General features: G+C 37.4%; 1 protein-coding gene across 1 annotated transcript in view; it reads right to left on the bottom strand.

The window, feature by feature from the left end:
* Window positions 1–19,459, bottom strand: part of LOC105853557 (centrosomal protein of 128 kDa-like) — a 68,931-nt gene that overhangs the window by 12,473 nt on the left and 36,999 nt on the right. The window contains exons 3-4 of the mRNA XM_012724329.1: window positions 8,943–9,020; window positions 5,248–5,361 (exon numbers count right to left, since the gene is read on the bottom strand). Of these exons, the coding sequence (XP_012579783.1) occupies window positions 5,248–5,361; window positions 8,943–9,020 (192 nt within the window). The remainder of the gene's footprint in view (window positions 1–5,247; window positions 5,362–8,942; window positions 9,021–19,459) is intronic.

The raw sequence follows: 19,459 nt of genomic DNA, 5'->3' as shown, positions 1-19,459 counted from the left end.
ACTATTTTTAGGTTAACATTTAGATTGCCTTATATCCTCAGTTTCTATATAGGAGAGGCTTGAAGCATGACAAATGGTTTGGGGTTGGGGAAGTATAGAACTTTGTTTGCAGAGGACTCTGCATAGGATTTCATATCAAAGCTTGGAAGTGGTGGTTACAAATGAGATCATTGGAGTATTTATAGAGTTAAAGTTCCCTCAAACTGCCCCATGGACATACTACTGTTCCCAAGCAATGCTTGTGAAATTATCTGAACAAATTCATAGTGTATCTTACTAGTCACTAAATCAAAATCAGTAAAATCCTGATTCACACCAGGAACTGTACATAGCATGCTTTTAAGGTTATTATTGTAGATCTAAGAAACAGCTGATCTGAGAGAGTGTGCTAACAGCCAGTAATTGCTATGAGAAAATCACAAACCATGGAGAGATTCAAGGAAGGAGATACTGCTTCTATGTACAAAACATATACTTAGGGTCTACAGGTGCTTACTTTGAATAAATATGATAAAGGCAAACTTTGCCTTCATAAACTGTACTGAAAGCCTTTATCAACACTTCCTCATCTGCCTTATCCTGTAAAACATCTGCTTCTTTAAAAAGAAGTTGCCTATGAACTCTTCAACAAGAAACTGAAATGGGTTTCCTTTCAAGAGGAAGAAAGATGGGAACAAAACATGCCTTCTTTGATTTTACTTAAAAATTCAATGCTGGGCCCTCCCGGGTGGCGTAGCGGGTTAAAACACAGGACTAAGAAGCAAAAGCCACTTCAGCATGAGTTCAATCCTCATCCCAGAGGTGACCCACATGGCACAGCAGACCTCTCCTGACCTACTCACTGTTTCCCTCAGCAGTGTACTTCGTTGATCTGCCTGGTCTGCTCCCTACTGTCTCTGGTGAATCCTCTCACTGCCCCTGCACCTCTGGCCTGTACTCCAGTTCTGTATGCATAAATAAATAAATCTTAAAAAAAAGATTTCAATGCTAATTAAAACCACGTATTTAATGAGAATCAAAAAGAGTAGGGAACAAATGGGAATTTCCTGGATAAATCCATGCTCTCTGTGAATTCAGATTAGCAGTCAGTTTTACTGCATCAGTGGCCGACTCTTGAACATTCTGTTCTAGTTGAAACAGCTGGGACAGCATGGGACTGTGTATGTCCTACAAAAACCCACTTAAGCCTAATGAAAGAGAGGTGATGGAATACTTCTGCTGTCTGCTTGAACATGCAGAAAATGTGTCAGATTTAGCTAAGAATTGAATTATAAATAAAATATTTTAGATCAGCATTATCAGGAATTTGGTCAGCTTAGGACAATATTATCTTATGCGCTCAGCCATTGTGGAGGTTGGTTCTGCTGAAAAATCTCAGTTGGTTTCAGGACATTTTTGTCCTCATGATTGCCATCACAGTCAACACCAGGAGGTAGCCTTTAGCCTGGCCTAAGAGAGAACCTGCATTAGGTACTACACACTCTGCAGAGACCCAGCCTGCTGTCTCACTGCTTTCTCACATCAGGAACAACAGGAGGGAAACCAGCTGCCCTCAGGCATGGCTATTCCAAGGTGATCTGCTATCACCAGTACCACAACAGAAATGCTAATAGTGATCCTCTTCAAACAGATGTGGGTAAAACCCTTCACAGCCCCTTATTACAAAACTCTTCTCTAAGGACTCTAAAGCATAGATCTGCTCTCTGATCTTGGAGTGAAACTTACTGATACTTCCTTTGTACCATTTATCCTTTTCTCCTGCACTGCAGTGAAAGTAAAGTCCTAAGGGTTGGTAATGACTTTTCTTAATCTACCCTGTTTTTGTAGTCCCTAGCACATTGCCTGTACAGAGTAGAAGTGCCACACATTTTATTTTTAATGTATAAATTTAAAAACAATAATGATGACAGCAAATGGGAATATTCTGTAGTTGACATGGAAGTGCCCAAAGAGCAGGGATCTTTGTCTTTGGTGATCACTCTTGTTTAGTACATCTAGTGTCATCTAGCTAAGTGCTTGGTGCTCAATGAGTATTTGTTGAATGACCAGGTAAGTATGATGGCTTTCCAAAGAGGAACAGTAATTATTTGACTGGAAAGCAAAGAGGAAATATTTTACACATGTTATAAAGAATAAAGATTAGAAGATTGGTAATTTCTTCTTTCACTAGACCAGGGATTGGCAAGAATTTTCTTTAGGGTGTCAGATAGTAAATATAATGGGCCTTGTGGGCCACAGTTTCACTTGCAACTACTAAACTCTGTCTTTGAGTGTGAAAACACTCCTGAATAATATGTAATCAATGTGGGTGTATTCCCATAAAATGTCAGTTACAAAGCCGACAGCAGGTGAGATTTGGCCCATAGCTCCTGTACCAAGACAACTGCACACAAATTATGTTAGGATTAAGATAACGAGATATCTAGTCACTACTTGATGATCACACCTTCTATCTCTTATTTGTCCTGTACCCCCACTTCAATAAGTAGTAAAGCTGATAGTGCTACAGTGAAACTTTGTAATATAATAAAATAGCTGCTCAGCATATGCTTCTTGAATTAAAGTGAATCTTACACTAACTGATTTCCAGGAACTGATGGTTTCAGTAGAACCAGTAACTCAAATCCTACAATGTATCTTTTTCTTTGAATTCTGTCCTAGCAAAACATGGGAGAAGTTAGGCATTGGTGAAATACCATTTCATCACACAAATGTAGAAAATGGGGCACCTTCTTTCTTAACAGAGTTACAATCCTTGCTGTTTTTCAGGATACCAATTATTAATCTGAAGAAGCCCTTTTGAATATCTATCCGTGAAGCCAAGAAATGAATGACTTGACTTTTTCACTCATTTGTGCTCAGGCTTATTTTGAAGTTGTCTCCTCTCTCAGTGTTTAAATAACTATTTTCAGAAAAATTATATAAGCAGATGATCATTGGTATTTGTAATTCATTCCCCTCCAATGACTAAAAATCATGAGTTTTTTTTTCATGAGTTTGTATTAGGTGAGTACATTATTTCAGGCCAGAAATTTCACACATATAATAGTCTACAAATTTATCAGTGAAATGGGTCAATATTTGAAAAAGTGTGAGCAGCATGCATGTGGAAAAATGTCATCATGAAATATAATTTGTGGTCCTTTCCTATACCTTGTACTATCTTACAATTTTCCAAACTTATTTCTCACTTTACTAAGTGTTGCCACTTACAAACGAGGCCTGATTTCCTCTTTGGCTACAAACAGTATTTTAAATAGAACTCTAATGTGATAATTTGCTAAACATCTGAAACCTTGGCTTTGCTAGATGATGTTATGGAAACTGCCCTGATTTATGGCAATTTTGGTGCCATGAGACAGCACTAACTTACCTGATAATAAATCTAATTAAATTTGGAAATAATGTTTTAAATGTTTCATTTATTCTGTTGAACTAAGAGATATCTATAGTGTTTATGCATTTTTGTAAAAACTGACTTTTACATATTAGAAATATAATACTACATTGGGTGACTTTCAGAAAAATTAGGGTATAAGAAGTGCAAATTTATAATCTAATAGTCTAATGGCCAAGGATACTGATTACTAATATCACTCAGATGTAGGTTTGCATCCTGGCTCAACTTGAATTGCTCTCGTCAGTGTAAGAGGAAAAATAATGGTACTGGTCTGATAGGGATACTGCAAATGAGATAATGCATATAAAGTGACATTTGCAAAAAAAAAAAAAAGGCAATTTCATGCGGTTTGTTCTAAGGTATGCTCAAAATGATTAGTGGTTACTATTAGCTATTGTTGCCAAAGCCTTGTATTTCAGTTGAAGGTCGGCAGCATTCCTTTAAGTGGTGGAGAAATGCACGAGTATATTGGGCTTCATGGGAATGTTGACAGATCATACGCAGTAAACATAAAATTTGTTGCGTGAAAACAAGGTCACTACTACTGTCAGTAATACCAATGTGTGAAAATCAGATAAAAAGGCACAGTCACAGTAGGAATGTCAATGATAAGGACTAAGAGTTAGTTTGGGATGGGTGCTTAAAGTGGCTGCTCACTTTAAGCAGACCAGGGAAGACTCATGGAAATAAACTGTCTTTATACCCATTGAGCATTCAATCCAATTACATTCAGAGAAGGAAAGAACCATCTTAGAGATAATTATGTTTGGCTGTAATAAATGGTTATATTCAGCATGATGAATATTCACAAATATTGAAGATTTTAAGAATATAAAAAAGCCAGAAGAAGCTTTAGTTGTCATTATTTCTTCTCTTTTGCCCCACCTAAAATAACTTGGAATATATATCCAAATGGGGGTGGATCTCTGTAGCTTAATGTTCTCAATGGGAGGCAGTTCTGTCCTCTTGAGAGTGCTTGCAATATCTTGAGACATTTTTCAATACTCAGAATGAAGGTGCTACTGGCACCCAATGAATAAATTCTAGAGATTCTGTTAACCATGTTACAAGGCATAGGGAAATCTCTTGAACAAAGAATTATTGGATTCAAATGTCAACACTGCCTGCTCTAGACTAATAACCTTCAAGATCTAATGGGCCTAAAATCATCCACATGCTAAGCAGAGTAGAGAACGGCATGTTTCAATACGGTCAAGTCCTCCTTGTCCCTGGATTTGCTCCACGTTAATGAACCATAAGCTGAAATATCATTATTAAGTGACCAGGGGTTTCCTGGCTCAAATTTTATAAGCAACATCAGTTCCCATAGACAACCCATTAAGCAACAGTGGCATCAATTCAAGGAGCCCAGTTAAAAGTTTAAGCACAGGCCCTCCCCGGTGGTGCACCGGGTTAAGCACAGCACCAAGACACTGAAGCCACTTTAGCATGAGCTCGATCCCCCCATGTCCCGGAGGTGACCACATGGTGCGGCAGACCTCTGACTCGCCCGCTGCTCCCCTCAGCAGTGTACTTTGTCAGTTGGCCTGTTCTGCTCCCTGCTCTGTCTCTGGTGAATCCTCTCACCGCCCCTACACCTCTGGCTATACCGCAGTTCTGTACGTATAAATAAATAAATCTTTTTAAAAAATGTTAAATAAGTGTTATAAGCACAATCTTTGCATTTTAGTCCTTGATTCCCTCAGAAACTGAAAACCTATTTCATATGTTAAGGAAAGTCTTTCCCTTTGTATGCACTCATACACAAAGTCTTCAGAGCTGCTGAAAAGGATGTAGTCAAACGCAGCTAATGCTCAAAGCCTGAAAATATAAATAAAGGACATTACCTTGAGGCTCTTGACTCTGCACTTGGTGCCATCTCGGTGCTGCTGAAGAGGCTCTCTGTACACTCTGTGTTTAGGGCGACGCCCATCCATCCTCTCCGAGAAGCTGTAGGAGTCCTGGAAAAACAACAAGGATCTAAACTGGTATATGAGAGAAACACTGGTGCCTGGTAGCAGAATAAGAGACCACCAGTGCATAGATAATGACTGTAGGTATTTTGAGAGAGAGCTGGGGAAATCATAGGTCTTCAGCGCTAAGGAAAATGGTTATTTGGTATGTCCCATACACATAAAAATTAGGGTCCCACAATCGTTATCTGCATCCTTTCACAAGTCTTCATGCCAATCTGAAATGACTTATACTCTTCAGTTGAAGGGGGAAAAAAAGGTTTAAATAACTAAGTGTGCTGTCCAAGGATGGTCATGAATGACACGTGTCACCTTTACATGCTGTGTACTGTCCCCCAAGGTCATGCGTGGTGTCAAACACTCTCCCTATTAAAATACTTTTAAATAAAGAGCCCTTTTAACTATTATATCACATACCTTTTTAAATGGAAGGACAACTTACTTGACCTCAAAGGGATAAAAGTTTCAGGTAATAAAGAAATTAAGAAAGTAAAAAGCTTCAGAGCTTTCCTCCTTTCATTTTTGGGGTAAAGGATGACATACAGCAGACATTTAGATATTCCTGTGATGAATTAGGAGAAAACTACAATAAAATCAGGGCAACTGATTTTCATATGTAAGAAACTTCATCTAAGGGATTGAGCCCCCAAAATAGTAGCAAGGAATCTGTTAAATGTTCAAACTAGAAAAGGTATTTGAATCCCAAAGTTTTCATTTTCTAAAAAATTTATGGGCCTCCCTGGTGGCCTAGGAATGATGAAGACTCAACACTATCACTACTAAGACCACTTCAATTCCCAGCCAGAGAGGTGACTCACATGGTGTAGCAGACCTCTAATATCTTGCCCACTGCTCCCCTCAGCATTATACTTCATTAGATTCGTCTGTTTTGCTTCTCTCTCTGCCTCTGGTAGATCCTCTCACCCCTCCTCCCTGCAATTCTGATCCCTGTTCTTCTAAGCTCATGTATAGTAAGCTATATATAACTTAATCATTTTTAAATGAATTAAGTAACTGCCTTACATTGTTGTTAATTTTGGGACATTATTGGATTTTGTGCACAGGTGTCATCCCTGTAGTTCTCACTTTCAGAAAACAAAAGTTGGAGCCCAGGATAGCTTGTCCAACGGTAGGAAATCTGAGGTGGACTCGGGGCCCAGTCTTTCTCCCTTTCTTCTGCACCAAATGTGTAATATTTAAGTGCAGGATTGCAGAGATGAGCCTTTTTTTTTTTTTTTAAGAAAAACTAGGCTAGAAAAATGAGAATGACTGATACATGCTTGAACAAGAATAAAAGCAAGCTTATATAAAAGAGGTGAGGCTTACTTTTACACTCAGAATCAAAGAATACAGCATTAGCAAATCTATATTGGGTCCATTTTCATATATATGCTAGCAATGTCGGGGTGAGTAGCACCACGGGTGAGTAACACCATGGAGGAAATTGCCTGTGAGACATTAAGTAATTTTATCTGGTATATGAGCCACAACTTAGGTCTCACCACAGCTTACGTCTCACCACAACTTATGTCTCTGGACACTTTTCTATAGTGTTCTTGTTTTCAGAAAGGCTTTTTTATTGAAAAATAAATTCCATCTAATAAAGTCTTTACGTATTTTTATGTAGGGCTCTGTCTGGTTGTTTTCATTAAACTCATTAAATAAGCTCCTTCTATTCATAAACACAGCTTTAGCGTACATACAGGATTAGTTTTAAATTAGAGGCAGTAGGGCAAAACAGGTGTGCTTTGCTGTTAATCCAAAGAACTAGGTCCCAATTGCAAATAATTTACACCAAGACTCTGTTTCCAACTGTAAGTTGAGGGAAAATAATGCCCACAAATGGCGCTCACTTAGAATTTGAAAAAAGATGTGACATAAAATATTTAGCTACTGCTCGCCACAGAGCAGCATCTACAACTTACTAATGAAATATTTTCTGCTTTTAAAGCTGAAGGTTTCATTTTTAATGACTCATATGGGAAAGTACAATTCTAAACATTAAAAAATACTCTCCCTAAAAAATTTCACTATATAGGCATAATCCTATGTGAGTGTTCATATATATCAACTAGACTTATAGATACGAATTAGCCCATAAGGTGAATAAACATTAATAAAAACTAAAAAAACCCTTTCGCTAACAGCAAAGAATATAAGTTTTAAAATGTAATTATGAGTGTTCTGTTCAATGCAGACCATTTAGAAAAAAGTAAGTCACTTTAGGTTAATGTTTGCTTTTTCTTATTACATAATGGGAAAAGATAAGCATCTATTTCTTAGTAACAAATGCCACCTGCTTCCAAAGCCTCTTGCCCACCTTTCATTCATTTAGATGACTTAGCTAGAAAGAAAAAAGATATTTGGGTAATATAATGTCTGATAGCAGACTGCTATAGCACTCAGCTAAGAGTGGATGGAGTGTACATCCTCCTGAGCCTTGCCTTCCTAATTCTTTGGTAGGAAGTTAGGCTGCAAATATATAATCAAATCAGAAGAAAACAGTGAGACATTAGAAAAACTTGTTTATGTTTATACTAGAAAAACTTGTTTATGTTCTATTTATAAGAACCTAAATTTCTGGATATTATCAACTCAACCCTGGATCCCACTCAAAGGTTTAGTTACTGAAACATTGACACACACTCTAAAATAGGTAATTTTAAGAGTGCAGACCTGAGAGCTGCATCTTATCAGTGTATTCAATAAATCAGAGGCTGTATTTACTACTTATTAGATCACCAAGTTAATATGTCCTATTTAGACAGAACCTAAATCCAATCTAGTTCTATTTTAAAGTCAATATGTGATAAGAGTTTTCAAAGGGAAATTCTCACTGTACACTAACTCTCAGCCACACAGGGTCAAGAAATATAAGTAGCTAAAACTGCCCACTGCAAATGCAATCTTACAGGGATATGTGAAGCTGTTCCCTGGCCTGGATCTGTCTGGCAGAACTGGATGGGTGGCAGGGTTATTTGCTTTGCATCTCCTATATGAGGAATTAAAAAATTTACAGTATGTAAATCCACACATTAAGTAGATAAAATATTGCTTTGTGTTTAGAATCCTATCACTAAATCACATGGGATGGAAAATCTAACCCCCTATGTGGGTTTGAGTTCATTTAGCACAGCATAAGGATAACCCACACACTATCATATCTCTAAAATAAACAGTACCATGGAAATTTGTAATTTAGACAAAGAAGATAATTCATAAATTAAAACAGTTATCTATTGTCACTGCAATGTGTAACCCTTGTTAATTCTTAAGTTTTTCTAATTATTGCTAAAGCTCTAGAGAATGAAATGCACTTCTAGTAGTAGGGTAAACATCTCTATTCTCCTACATTATGCTAATATAGAAGTTCCATTATTTTCAACTCTGACTTCATAAGTGTCAATAAACTGATAAAATAGACTGCTTGAAAGTCCCCAGTGTTTTTGTTTTTTTTTTTTTTTTTTTGGTTTTTCCTCCCTCTCTAAATTTCCTTTGTACATCAGGAAGATGTCAAGTGTTCTCACTCAGATAGAAATAATGAAGGAGACAAGCCAACTCTTTCTCACTCTGAAGTCTTTGAAATCTTCTAGTAGGCTTAGTTTCTCAGGCACAGACTCCAGATGGTCCAAGGCTACTCGGGTACTCTGGAGGAGAAAACATAAGGAAACCAAACGTTATAAAATAATTATTAACACTCTCAGGATCCAACTACTAAAAATCAGTTGTATGACTGGAATAAGCTGTTCAAGCTGTAGGTTTAGTGAGCTCATAAGAACAGGCATAATAGCATTTCTAAGATAAGTATATCTTTTTTAATCAGCAGAATAATTTCCTTTCAAAAACTAGATGAGATGTATCTGCAAGACTGACTCAGATATAAAAACCCTTCCTGGATAATTGCTTTCAACTGATATGCTATGAAACTTTCTCAGAGCATTTCATATTAATTTACAAACCTGCTTCATTGAACATCAAAAGTAAACCACAAGGTAATAGTGAGAAATAGATTAATTTGCAGTTACTATCATTGGAGCATATTTGAGATCATCACATGTTGCCATTATAAAAAAGGGAAGTGTTCTCAACAATTATTTTAGTTAAAAAGGAAAAGAGGAGCAACTCAAAGGACTTGGGAGAAGTATCTGAAATTAAGTATTTGTGACAGGGATACAAGATCACATTGATTATAAATCAATAACATATACAGTCTTTGATTAACTAGCCCCTGATTTACATCCACCATTATAACATTAAGTGGGAGTGATCTGAAAGTTATTTCAAAGCCAGTGTGAACTAAAAAGTGGTTGAATAACCTTGAGACCAGAGATGATAACCTTGAATAACCTTGAGACCAGAGATAATACCACATGTATCTCTGTATTCTCAGTTCTGTCACTGTGCCAGCAAATACTGGACAGGCAATATGTATTCGCTTTTGAATTGGAAGTAAACAATAATTATGCAATGAAATAAACAAGTCCCATTACTGGTGCATGTGAAGAAAGTAAAATGTCTTGCAAGAATCTGTACATTAGGTTGCAGAGAGTTGTTGAGTTTGGTGGCCACCCAATATTTTACCTGCACACATACATCTCCCATGTGAATGGTTCTGAACAACAGATTGTGAGTGCAAGTGTCATATGCCATTTCTGGGCTAAGAAAATTGAAAGTCTTCATGTTTCCTCTACCGCCCCAACCTTCTATGAAGTCTTTGGCGGCCACATGCTCCAGATAGTCATGCATCCCTTGGATTTCACATGAGCAAGATGCCAGCCATGAGTTTTCAGTGTGTGCTAGTTACCACTACATACCACAGTATTAAATACTGTAAATGATATCTGTTAAATAAAAACTGCAGGCTGATCAGGTAGTCAACTGACTTATGTGTGATTGAGTCATGACTCATGCCTGGGACTCCAAATTGTGAGCAAATACTTCTTCTCGGTGGAGTTCAATCTTTCTGGAGCAGGACAGGGTTAGGAAGTGATATTCTCTCATCTGGTATACCTTTCATTTAGGTTCCTATTTTAAATCTCTTTTGTCACCCGACTGCTGTTCTTTGCCTTCATCTCCAGTCCAGAGCTTCTCCGAGTTTATTCATACTTGTAGTTCCTAGAAGTTTGTGCTAGGACAGAGATAAGGACAGAGAGTTGAGAATTTAACTCCCATTTGCAGACACCATTAATGTGCTCATTTCCACTCCTGTAATTCAAAAGCAAACAGGCCCTTCTGGAATTCCGCAGGGTAGATGGTTATCCACTTCTCTGCATTTTCCCATTGAGAGACACCTGGGCTTCACCTTCTCTTTATTTGACCATTTTTCTCTCAGTGATCTTCGACTTGGAGTTACAGCTACCGCCAAGTAATCAACAGGTAGAGCAGGGCTTCTACTCATATTCTTTCACTAATGTGATTTTTGAAAGGAGAGCAGACATGCCTTTAATTGACCAGTTTGAAGTTGGAAGTCTTGCATGTTGTTTCTTCAAGTTCATAAAAATCTTCTTTTTCAGGTTCCACTGAAAGGATTTAGTATTTTGTTCCTTCTACTTAACATTTATATAACTATTAGGCTTCTTGCCACATGTGCTCACTTAAACTGCCTTACTTTTAAATGGCTTTATTTAATTTTTTTTCATGTGTAAGACAGATTCATCAAAATGACATGTTTCTTAATATAGGTTCCAACATGTAGGTTTCAGAGAGAAAGTAGTTTTAGCCACTATATATATGCTATATTAATTTCAATAGTAAAATTACAGACTTTTCCTAAGAACTATATTGGTGCTAAACAATAAAATACAAATAAATGCATCGGTGATTCAAAAGCAAAATTTTATGCATTGAATAAAATCTTAGTAAACAATGATTCCAACAGGCTTGAGGTTGAAAACTTGAGGTTGAAAACTTTTTTTTCCTTTTTTATTCCACATTTTTTCTCATTCATAAGCAACCCTCTGAAGGTGGGCTCAGTATGTTAAAATGACTTTTTTTAAATAAGCAAATGTTCTCTTCCCCTAGTCAGAACATAGCATGATATGCAAATATTTTTGCTTAAATATTTTCGGTCAACTGGTTGACTGCATGAGAAAGTGTTTTTCTTACATTTTTCACATACTAGTTTATTTTGACTATTTTTTTTAATGTTATTGGATACATATTTAAATGGCTACATTTTTCTGAGTGAACCACGAACAAGTCTTCGGTTGCTTCTTTCATGGGTCTAGACTTCTCAACTCCCCTTCCTGACCCCACTCTGCCTTGTCATTTATTAGTCACAATAATTATTAGTCATATCTTATTTTATATGCCATGTACGTCATTTTGGGTCTTTTGCTCAATATCAGTGATATTTTCTGGCATTCTTTCCATTCACCCTTGTGTTTAAGTGAATCAACATATGTCAAAGGTATACCTAGGTGTCCTAGAAAGAGGCACAAATCATAGACGGCATGCTTTGGGTACTTGAGGAAACTTTACTTATCTGGGGTAAGAAATATGCACGTGCAAAGGTATATGAAGGTGCAGCGGGTTAAAGCACAGCACCAAGAAGCTAAAGCCACCTCCGCATGAGTTCGACTCCCGCTGGCCCCGGAGGTGACCACATGGCGTGGCAGACCTCTCCTGACCCGCCTGCTGCTCCCCTCAGCAGTGTACTTCATTGATCTGCCTGTTCTACTCCCCATTCTGTCTCTGGCGAAGCCTCTCCCCTCCCCTGAGCCTCTGGCCTATACCCCAGTTCTGTATGTGCAAATAAATATTTTTTTTTTAAAAAGGATATGAATTACAACAAGAAAATAGTTAATTAGTTTTAAAGTTAAGTATATGTACTGCTTCTGAGATTTCTAGACTATTTACAATGATATGTTTTGAAGTAATGAAGACAATGAGTTCAGGCCATCTCTGCTCACATAATTTCTTGGTTAAGTGACAATGTAAGGGATTGAATTCATTTTCTGACCATTCTTCTTTTCTACCTGTATGCATGCAAGTGTGCTGAAAACCAGCAGCTGGTATGTAGATGTAGGAATATGCATATACACTTTTTTTAAAAATATGAGATTGGCTAGGATTCTGCAGTAGGCTTGTTATATTACATGCCATTTCAATTTCATTTTTCCCCCAAAGCAAGCAGTGCTAGAGAGGCAAAGTCCATCAGTAGATGAAGAGTCTAAAATAAGGAACTTATTGTCGAATTTTAGAGATGCCATGAAGACCTCTAGCATGTCAGCTCCTAGGGCAAAACACCTTGAGTAGAGAAAAGCAAGCTTAATTTTTTAAGTTGGTTAATTATTTCTGCCTTACATAGCCTGATGCTTCAAATAAGTTCCCACCACTGGAATTAAGGAAATTTTTTAAAGTTTATTCAGTAATGGAACCATAAAATGATAGATGTTTAACCAATTTAATTTTCTTAAAAAATTTTTCTAGAAGAACTAACTCAAACAACTGCAAAGGGATTATAGACTATTTTTCTTTTGAAAACATTACTGAATACTAAATTTCATATTAAGTTTGAAAACAAAGAAAAATTAACAATTAAGTTTATGGTTCATAAAGAACTAATACATGGTCTATAGCAATTTATCTCAGAGGTTTAAAAGGACTGGGATCCTACTGGCTTTGGAGCAGTAGCAAAGCAAATGATCAATGACTCCTAATTCTTTTAAGTAGTAATAGTGAAAGAATGAGAGAAATGCAATTCAGTTCTGAACACACCACTATAGCATATAAATACCATTGTTATCCTTATTACACAGCTGAGGCGACTGAAGTGTAAATGGTCTCCTTACAGCCATGGGGTGGCAAAACTGAGGTGCAAACCCAAGCAGTCTAAACACAGAAATGGCAGTATTCTTATTATAAAAGAATATATATTTTTTCACATTCACAGGTGAAAATGAATAGTCATCAGAAGCTGTAACAGTGATTCCTTTACAAAATATCCTAATCTAACTCTAGCTAGCAAGTCTCTCAATTAACTAGACTTTTGGAGACACGACCTTGATGGGTTTACATCTGCAAGAGATTAGTTTTTATTGTTGTCATATCATTATTTGTTTTTTTCATGATATGGAATGGGCAAACCCAGTAAGAATTTCATCTTGATGGTGCTGAAGTCTCTGCTCAAGACTATGCATCCCAGTGCTCATGTGCGTGTGTATGTGTACACACACACACACTCGCACACACACACACACGGTAGCATTTCCATAGACAAGTATTCAAGAAATCAAGTTTTATGATACTAACACTCCCTTTTATTTTCTAACATGAAGCATAACATAACACACCATGTAGCCAGAAGAGTTGCTTCAGTACATGTCTGCTGAAGAAAGGCAGAGTTACCATGTTCTAATCAACCCACTGAATCTTGGCCTTTTTATTAAAAACTGAAAAGCAAGAACTAGTCTTTTCATTTATTTTCTCTAGACTACGGGAAAGATCAAGTGGCAGAAACAACAGTGAAACTAAAGAGAGGCTGTCTGCTAGGCCCTGTCGCTTTTACACTTATAGACAGGTTGAAATTTCTGTTGAAAGGGGCAAAAATTAGGCTGTCTTCAACACACACACCAAATGCTATAGAGTCAAACAGTTTTATACTGGTCCACAGCACATTTCTCCTTAGTTGTTCCTTTGTTTCAGATTACAGGGAAACCGAGCAATATAGCAAGACAGCATAAGTAGCAGCAATTAGGAATTAGACAGAGACTTCGCTGCAATACTTAGATTCCTGTCTCCAGCACAGAACGCTTAAGAAACAGATTTAATCATAGGTATAGCTCAGTAAATATACTTTTCTTTGTAAAAATACACATGTGCTTATTTTCTTATTAACATATAACAACTACCATTTTTATAGTGCTATTGAAATCATATGTTTTGAGGTTTAGACGATAAATAAATTAAAGGAGACACTGTCTATATTTTTATTTTAAAAACAAGTGTGTGTATTTTTGGCACTATACAGATGTTAAATAAACAAGGTTATGAAGCAGCTTATTTGGGTTTGAAAAAATGCAATTCTATTTCATTTGGAAAGAGATTCACTGCAAAACTTTCTTGACAAATGGCTGAAAGATGGTAAAAGAACCCGAATAAACAAGTTTCAAGGAGAGGAAGGGTGAGATCATAAAAAGGATAGACTGTCTGCCTTTTCATTTGTGGTGGCTTGATCCAGCACAGCTGTATCAGCTTCCTTGGGCCCCTCTTTTCATCCAGATTGTAGAAGACACTGGCTAGAACCAAACAAAACAGTAGCAGAGAATAGGCCGGAAGAGTCATTTTGTTGATGCACATCCTTCACTTAGCCCTTGTGCTCAAGGTTGGGTTCATTTCTTGAAATATCACAAGAACCCTCTATTTCTAGATTGTGTATTTTAGGAGAGGTCTAAAAATCAGACACCCACTTGGAAGTGTTACATGTGTCCTGGGGGGAGAGTGTATGTATGTAAGGCTTGTTAAATAAAAACACCAGTGCCACGGACCAGCGCATCAGGAGCAGGAGACAAGTTTCAGGGATTGCAATTCTGGCGCAGGGTGGACAAGGATGAGGTTGAGTGACAGACAGACATGACTTCTAGGAGTGCATATCTGAATGTCATTTATTTTTAAGAGTGCACAGTATTTATACAGTTTTTCTTGGCAAGCAAATATAGGGGTACAATGATTTTTTTTCAATAGAGACATGACAGGTAATGCATTAATTTCTTTTTGTTTCTGAGATGTTGCCAGGGACCCGAAAACCAACTTGGGGCCCTAGGAAACCACCGTGTATTCAAGGTTCAGTGCTGCTAAACAAATGCCCTATCCATCACCTATGCCTTTCTAATCCTTTTAATTACTCTCTCCATTCATTTCACAAACCACCTGGTATATAGGAGTTAATTGTATAATAATATTAAAAGATTGTAAGGGAGTTTCTCAGAAGTAAATCAGTATCGAGAATAGAGGAAGTTACACTCCTATCAAGAGTATCATTAGAAATGAGGCACAGTATCCATAGCATTTCTTTGTTGTGCATCAACAGAATCAGAAAACAAATCAAAAAGTTACAGTGACCATTCGAGAATCAGCCATTCTTTCATTACTGGAGGGCCACGTATTCCTCCCGTGTGCCCGGTACCTTGACCATACCAAGCTCTAAGGATTTCTCACTTAGGCGCCACGGGAGGGGACGTGGCACACCAGCAGCCAGGGCACTATGAAATCAGTGATTAGATTTGAACTAAAACTGGGAATACTTTTGTGTCAACAAAAAAGTTTATATTTATCTTCCTACCATTCTAATCTATAGTGGTAGAAGATGTCCTTTTGAAAGCACAAATTTATAAAAATTGAGACATGGTAGCCCTATCTTCATTGAAAATTTGGGTGAAGAAACCATGTAGCTTATTTCCTACTTTTGTTCAGAATAAGATTTTTAAGTGAAAAAATGTATGAACCCTATAGAATCTGAAGTTCCAGATTATTGATTTATTTTCTTTAGACATAACAAAATTTTAAGTTCTAGTCACCAATGAGCTTATTAACTAAACTGGGGGATACTTACTTTACTAACACCAAGTGAGCTGAAGGAAAGAGAGAATAAAGGGAAATATCTCATCTCCCTGAGGTAACCTCTGCTCATCACTCCCTGAACCTAATATACAAAGACAAATGAGGACTAGCTTAGGATCTTCTGTATGTGGAATGGTGCATAGGTCCTTACAGCTGCTCAACCATGAGCAAATGGAGATCTAATTTCTGTGAAATCATTTTATTTCTTAAAGTTCAAAATAAATGTGCTCACACAGGATAGGTATTTAAGAAGATCTGTCCAAAAATTATGATTGCATGTTATTAATGGGGAAACAGCCAAAGAAAGGGATTCCTAGAAGAGATTGAATTTAGGAATGTATACTAAGAAATTGTGTATCTGAATTTACTGGTTCCAGCTATATGTTTCAAGTTAGGTGAGAAAGAATATGAAGTGGATGGGTGGCTAAACCGGAAACCCACGTACTTGATCTGTGGATAGTACAGGCTTGTAGTCAGTTATTTGTATTTTGTGGCTTAGGAAACATCACCATTCCCTGCCCTTCTAAGTTTCAGTTTTTTGTTGGCAAAATGGGGGTAAATAATGATGGTCTTTATTATCCCACACCCACAGTCTAGCTGTCATTATTAAATAAGAGAGAAACATGTGAAAGGGCATTGCAAACTGTCAAGTACTCTGTAAATAGCAGATTTTTTTTTTAAATGCTAATTCTCTGAGGGACTGTCGACTCTGGTTACTCTCACATAGAGAAGTCAGTGACTATCTCCAGTTACAGCTAATAAAAATGAGTCAATAGAGTACAAATTAAAAACCAGGCAAACATAATTAAAACTATATTCCATATTTAAAATACATTTACTGTTTTTACAAACATCATCTAAATTATAAATTAGACCTGTAAAGGCACATAAACTACATTTGTACATACTGTGCCCTCGGTGGAGAAGACTCCCTCCAGTCTCCTTATCAGGTTAACACTTTTCCCCCCAATATTATGAGAATTTTCAAGCAAACTGGACATCTGAAAAAAATTTACAAGGATCACCTATACATCCACCACTGAGACTCAAAATTACTATTTTGCTATATTTGTTTTTATTATATATTATTATGAATCCATCTATCCATCCCTATGGCTATTGATTCATCCAACTTATTTTAGGGACGCATTAGAAAATAAATGCATATATCAAAATAATTGCCTCTAAAGACTTCATCCTGCATATTACTAACTACACTTAAACATATGCTTATTTTAAAAACACAACTTCCCTTGAACATTTTTAATGTAAAATTTACATCTAATGAAACACACAAATCTTAATAAAGTAGGTAACTTTTATTAGCTTTCACTTCTTCTTAGGGAAGGCACCCCTGCCTTCACTGAGCCCATTACATAAGCTCTTTATTTTGCACGGGCCTTTCATTTTTAAGAGTTATCAGAGCAAGAATGCTACATTTGTTAATGTGATTGATTCAGTTGTTTGTATCCACACTGAATCATCAATGGCCATCATGAGGATAAGGGATGTCCGTTCACTTATCCCCAGCAGTGCCGGCCAGAGCAGGAATTCAATAACTGTTTCTTGAATGATCTTATGAATCTTATTCAATGAAACAATGACTTCCATTCACTTATTCGATCTGCGAACAGTTACTTACTGAATGTTTCATTTACAGTGGGTACTCTTCTAAAGATAGCTGAGACCATTACAAATTAAAGATGGCGGAGGCACAAACTTGGCCTTTGAAACCACAGTAAAGATTCTGTACTTAATTTTGAATGACACAGAAGATCTTCTGAGGGTTGGACAGAAGAGTGATGTGCTGTCATTTACACCCAAAAGGAAGCATTTGAAAATTGTCTGAAGACCAGACTGCTAGCCCCTCACCCCCAAGTAAGATAAGAACTTGTAGAGTTTGGGATTTCTGCAAAAAAGGGAAGCATCTTACTCTCAGAATGGGGACTTGCTGCACAGCAGAAACTCTGAAATCCACCTACAGGAGGCCATTTATGTGAAACTCCAGGAGAAATTTATTGAGAGAATGTACTGAGTGCTTCGATTTACTCAAAGTATACACTGCGAAAACACTGCATTCTATGAACTTGTAAAAATGCCCAAGCAGACACAAAATACTCTCAATAATATTGTTAGATTGATTAACTAAATAATATTTTTACTTGTGGTAGATTTCTGCTTAAGGCCAGGCAGCAAGATATAGTGGAAATCAGGAGATACAAAGTTATTTCTCAGCTTTGCCAAAACTAGCTGTACACAGCTGAGAAAATCATTTAACACATGTGCCTCGGTTTTCAAATCAGAAAAATGGGAAAGTAGAACCTAGAAACCTCTAGAAGCCTTCCGGTTCTAGTAAGTTCACTCTAGCTTTAATAATTTACCATAGTAGGTTGGGATCTGATTTTTTTTTTTTTAAAGATTTACTTATTTGTGCATACAGAACTGGGGTACAGGCCAGAGGCTCAGGGACAGTGAGAGGTTTCACCAGAGACAGAGTGGGGAGCAGAACAGGCAGATCGACGAAGTATACTGCTAGGGGGAGCAGCAGGTGTGTCAGGAGAGGTCTGCCACACCTTGTGGTCACCTCCGGGGCAGGCAGGAGTGGAACTCATGCAGAAGCGGCTTTAGATTCTCAATGCTGTGCTTTAACCCGCTGTGCCTCCAGGGAGAGCCCTGGGATCTGAATTTTAAGGCCAAAATATGGGGAAAGGTATGAAAAAAATGGCTTCATGAAGGAAAATATAAAACAAGGAGGAAAGTTTATATGGGACTTGAGGGGTTAATATTTACTTACCAACACTTGTGGGGAAACTTTCACTCTTGTATAGCAGAAAGCAAAGTAATGATTGCATCAGAAAAACAAGAAGACATTTTTGTTTTGTTGGGTGTTTGCCCCATGAAATTACCAACTCCAAATATTTGTCATTTTGTATTTTTAGAACTTATATTCTAAAAGCAGGCAAAGAATCTGCTTTTCATATTTTTCATTCTATAACCGGCTTAGCATAAAAAGATTTTTATAATTTCCTCCCTCATTTAAATCCTTCGAATTAGTTACTATGACAGCAAGTGTTAGTTCGTATCTTTGCTTCTTTCCTCAAAGCCATCAGTCTTGCACAGTTAGGTACATCTATGTGGAATGGTTCTCTATGTGTTGCTTAAGTTAGTCCACTGATTTTCCTCTACAAGACTTGGCTTGGAGATCACCTCCTCTAACAGGGCATTTGGAAGCCTGGGCTCTCAAGCTGGTTTCCTGAATGGAAGTCCTTGTTTAGTCATCTATTGACTCAGTTTCCCTAGGGAAGTTCCTGAATCCTACTCCACTGGGATCCAGGTTGCTCATCTATAAAAAGGGATGATAGGGCCCCCGGCGCAGTGGATTAAAGCACAGCACTAGGAAGCTAAAGCCACTTTCGCTTGAGTTCGATTCTGCCTGCCCCAGCGGTGATCCGCATGGCGCGGCAGACCTCTCCTGACCCGCCCGCTGTTCCCCTCAGCCGTGCACTTCGTTAATCTGCCTATTCTG

The sequence above is a fragment of the Condylura cristata genome, unplaced genomic scaffold (assembly GCF_000260355.1).
Source record: "Condylura cristata isolate star-nosed mole 26May11 unplaced genomic scaffold, ConCri1.0 scaffold00013, whole genome shotgun sequence".
In the NCBI taxonomy this organism is placed as follows: Eukaryota; Metazoa; Chordata; class Mammalia; order Eulipotyphla; family Talpidae; genus Condylura; species Condylura cristata.
This window is presented reverse-complemented; position numbering and strand designations above follow the sequence as displayed.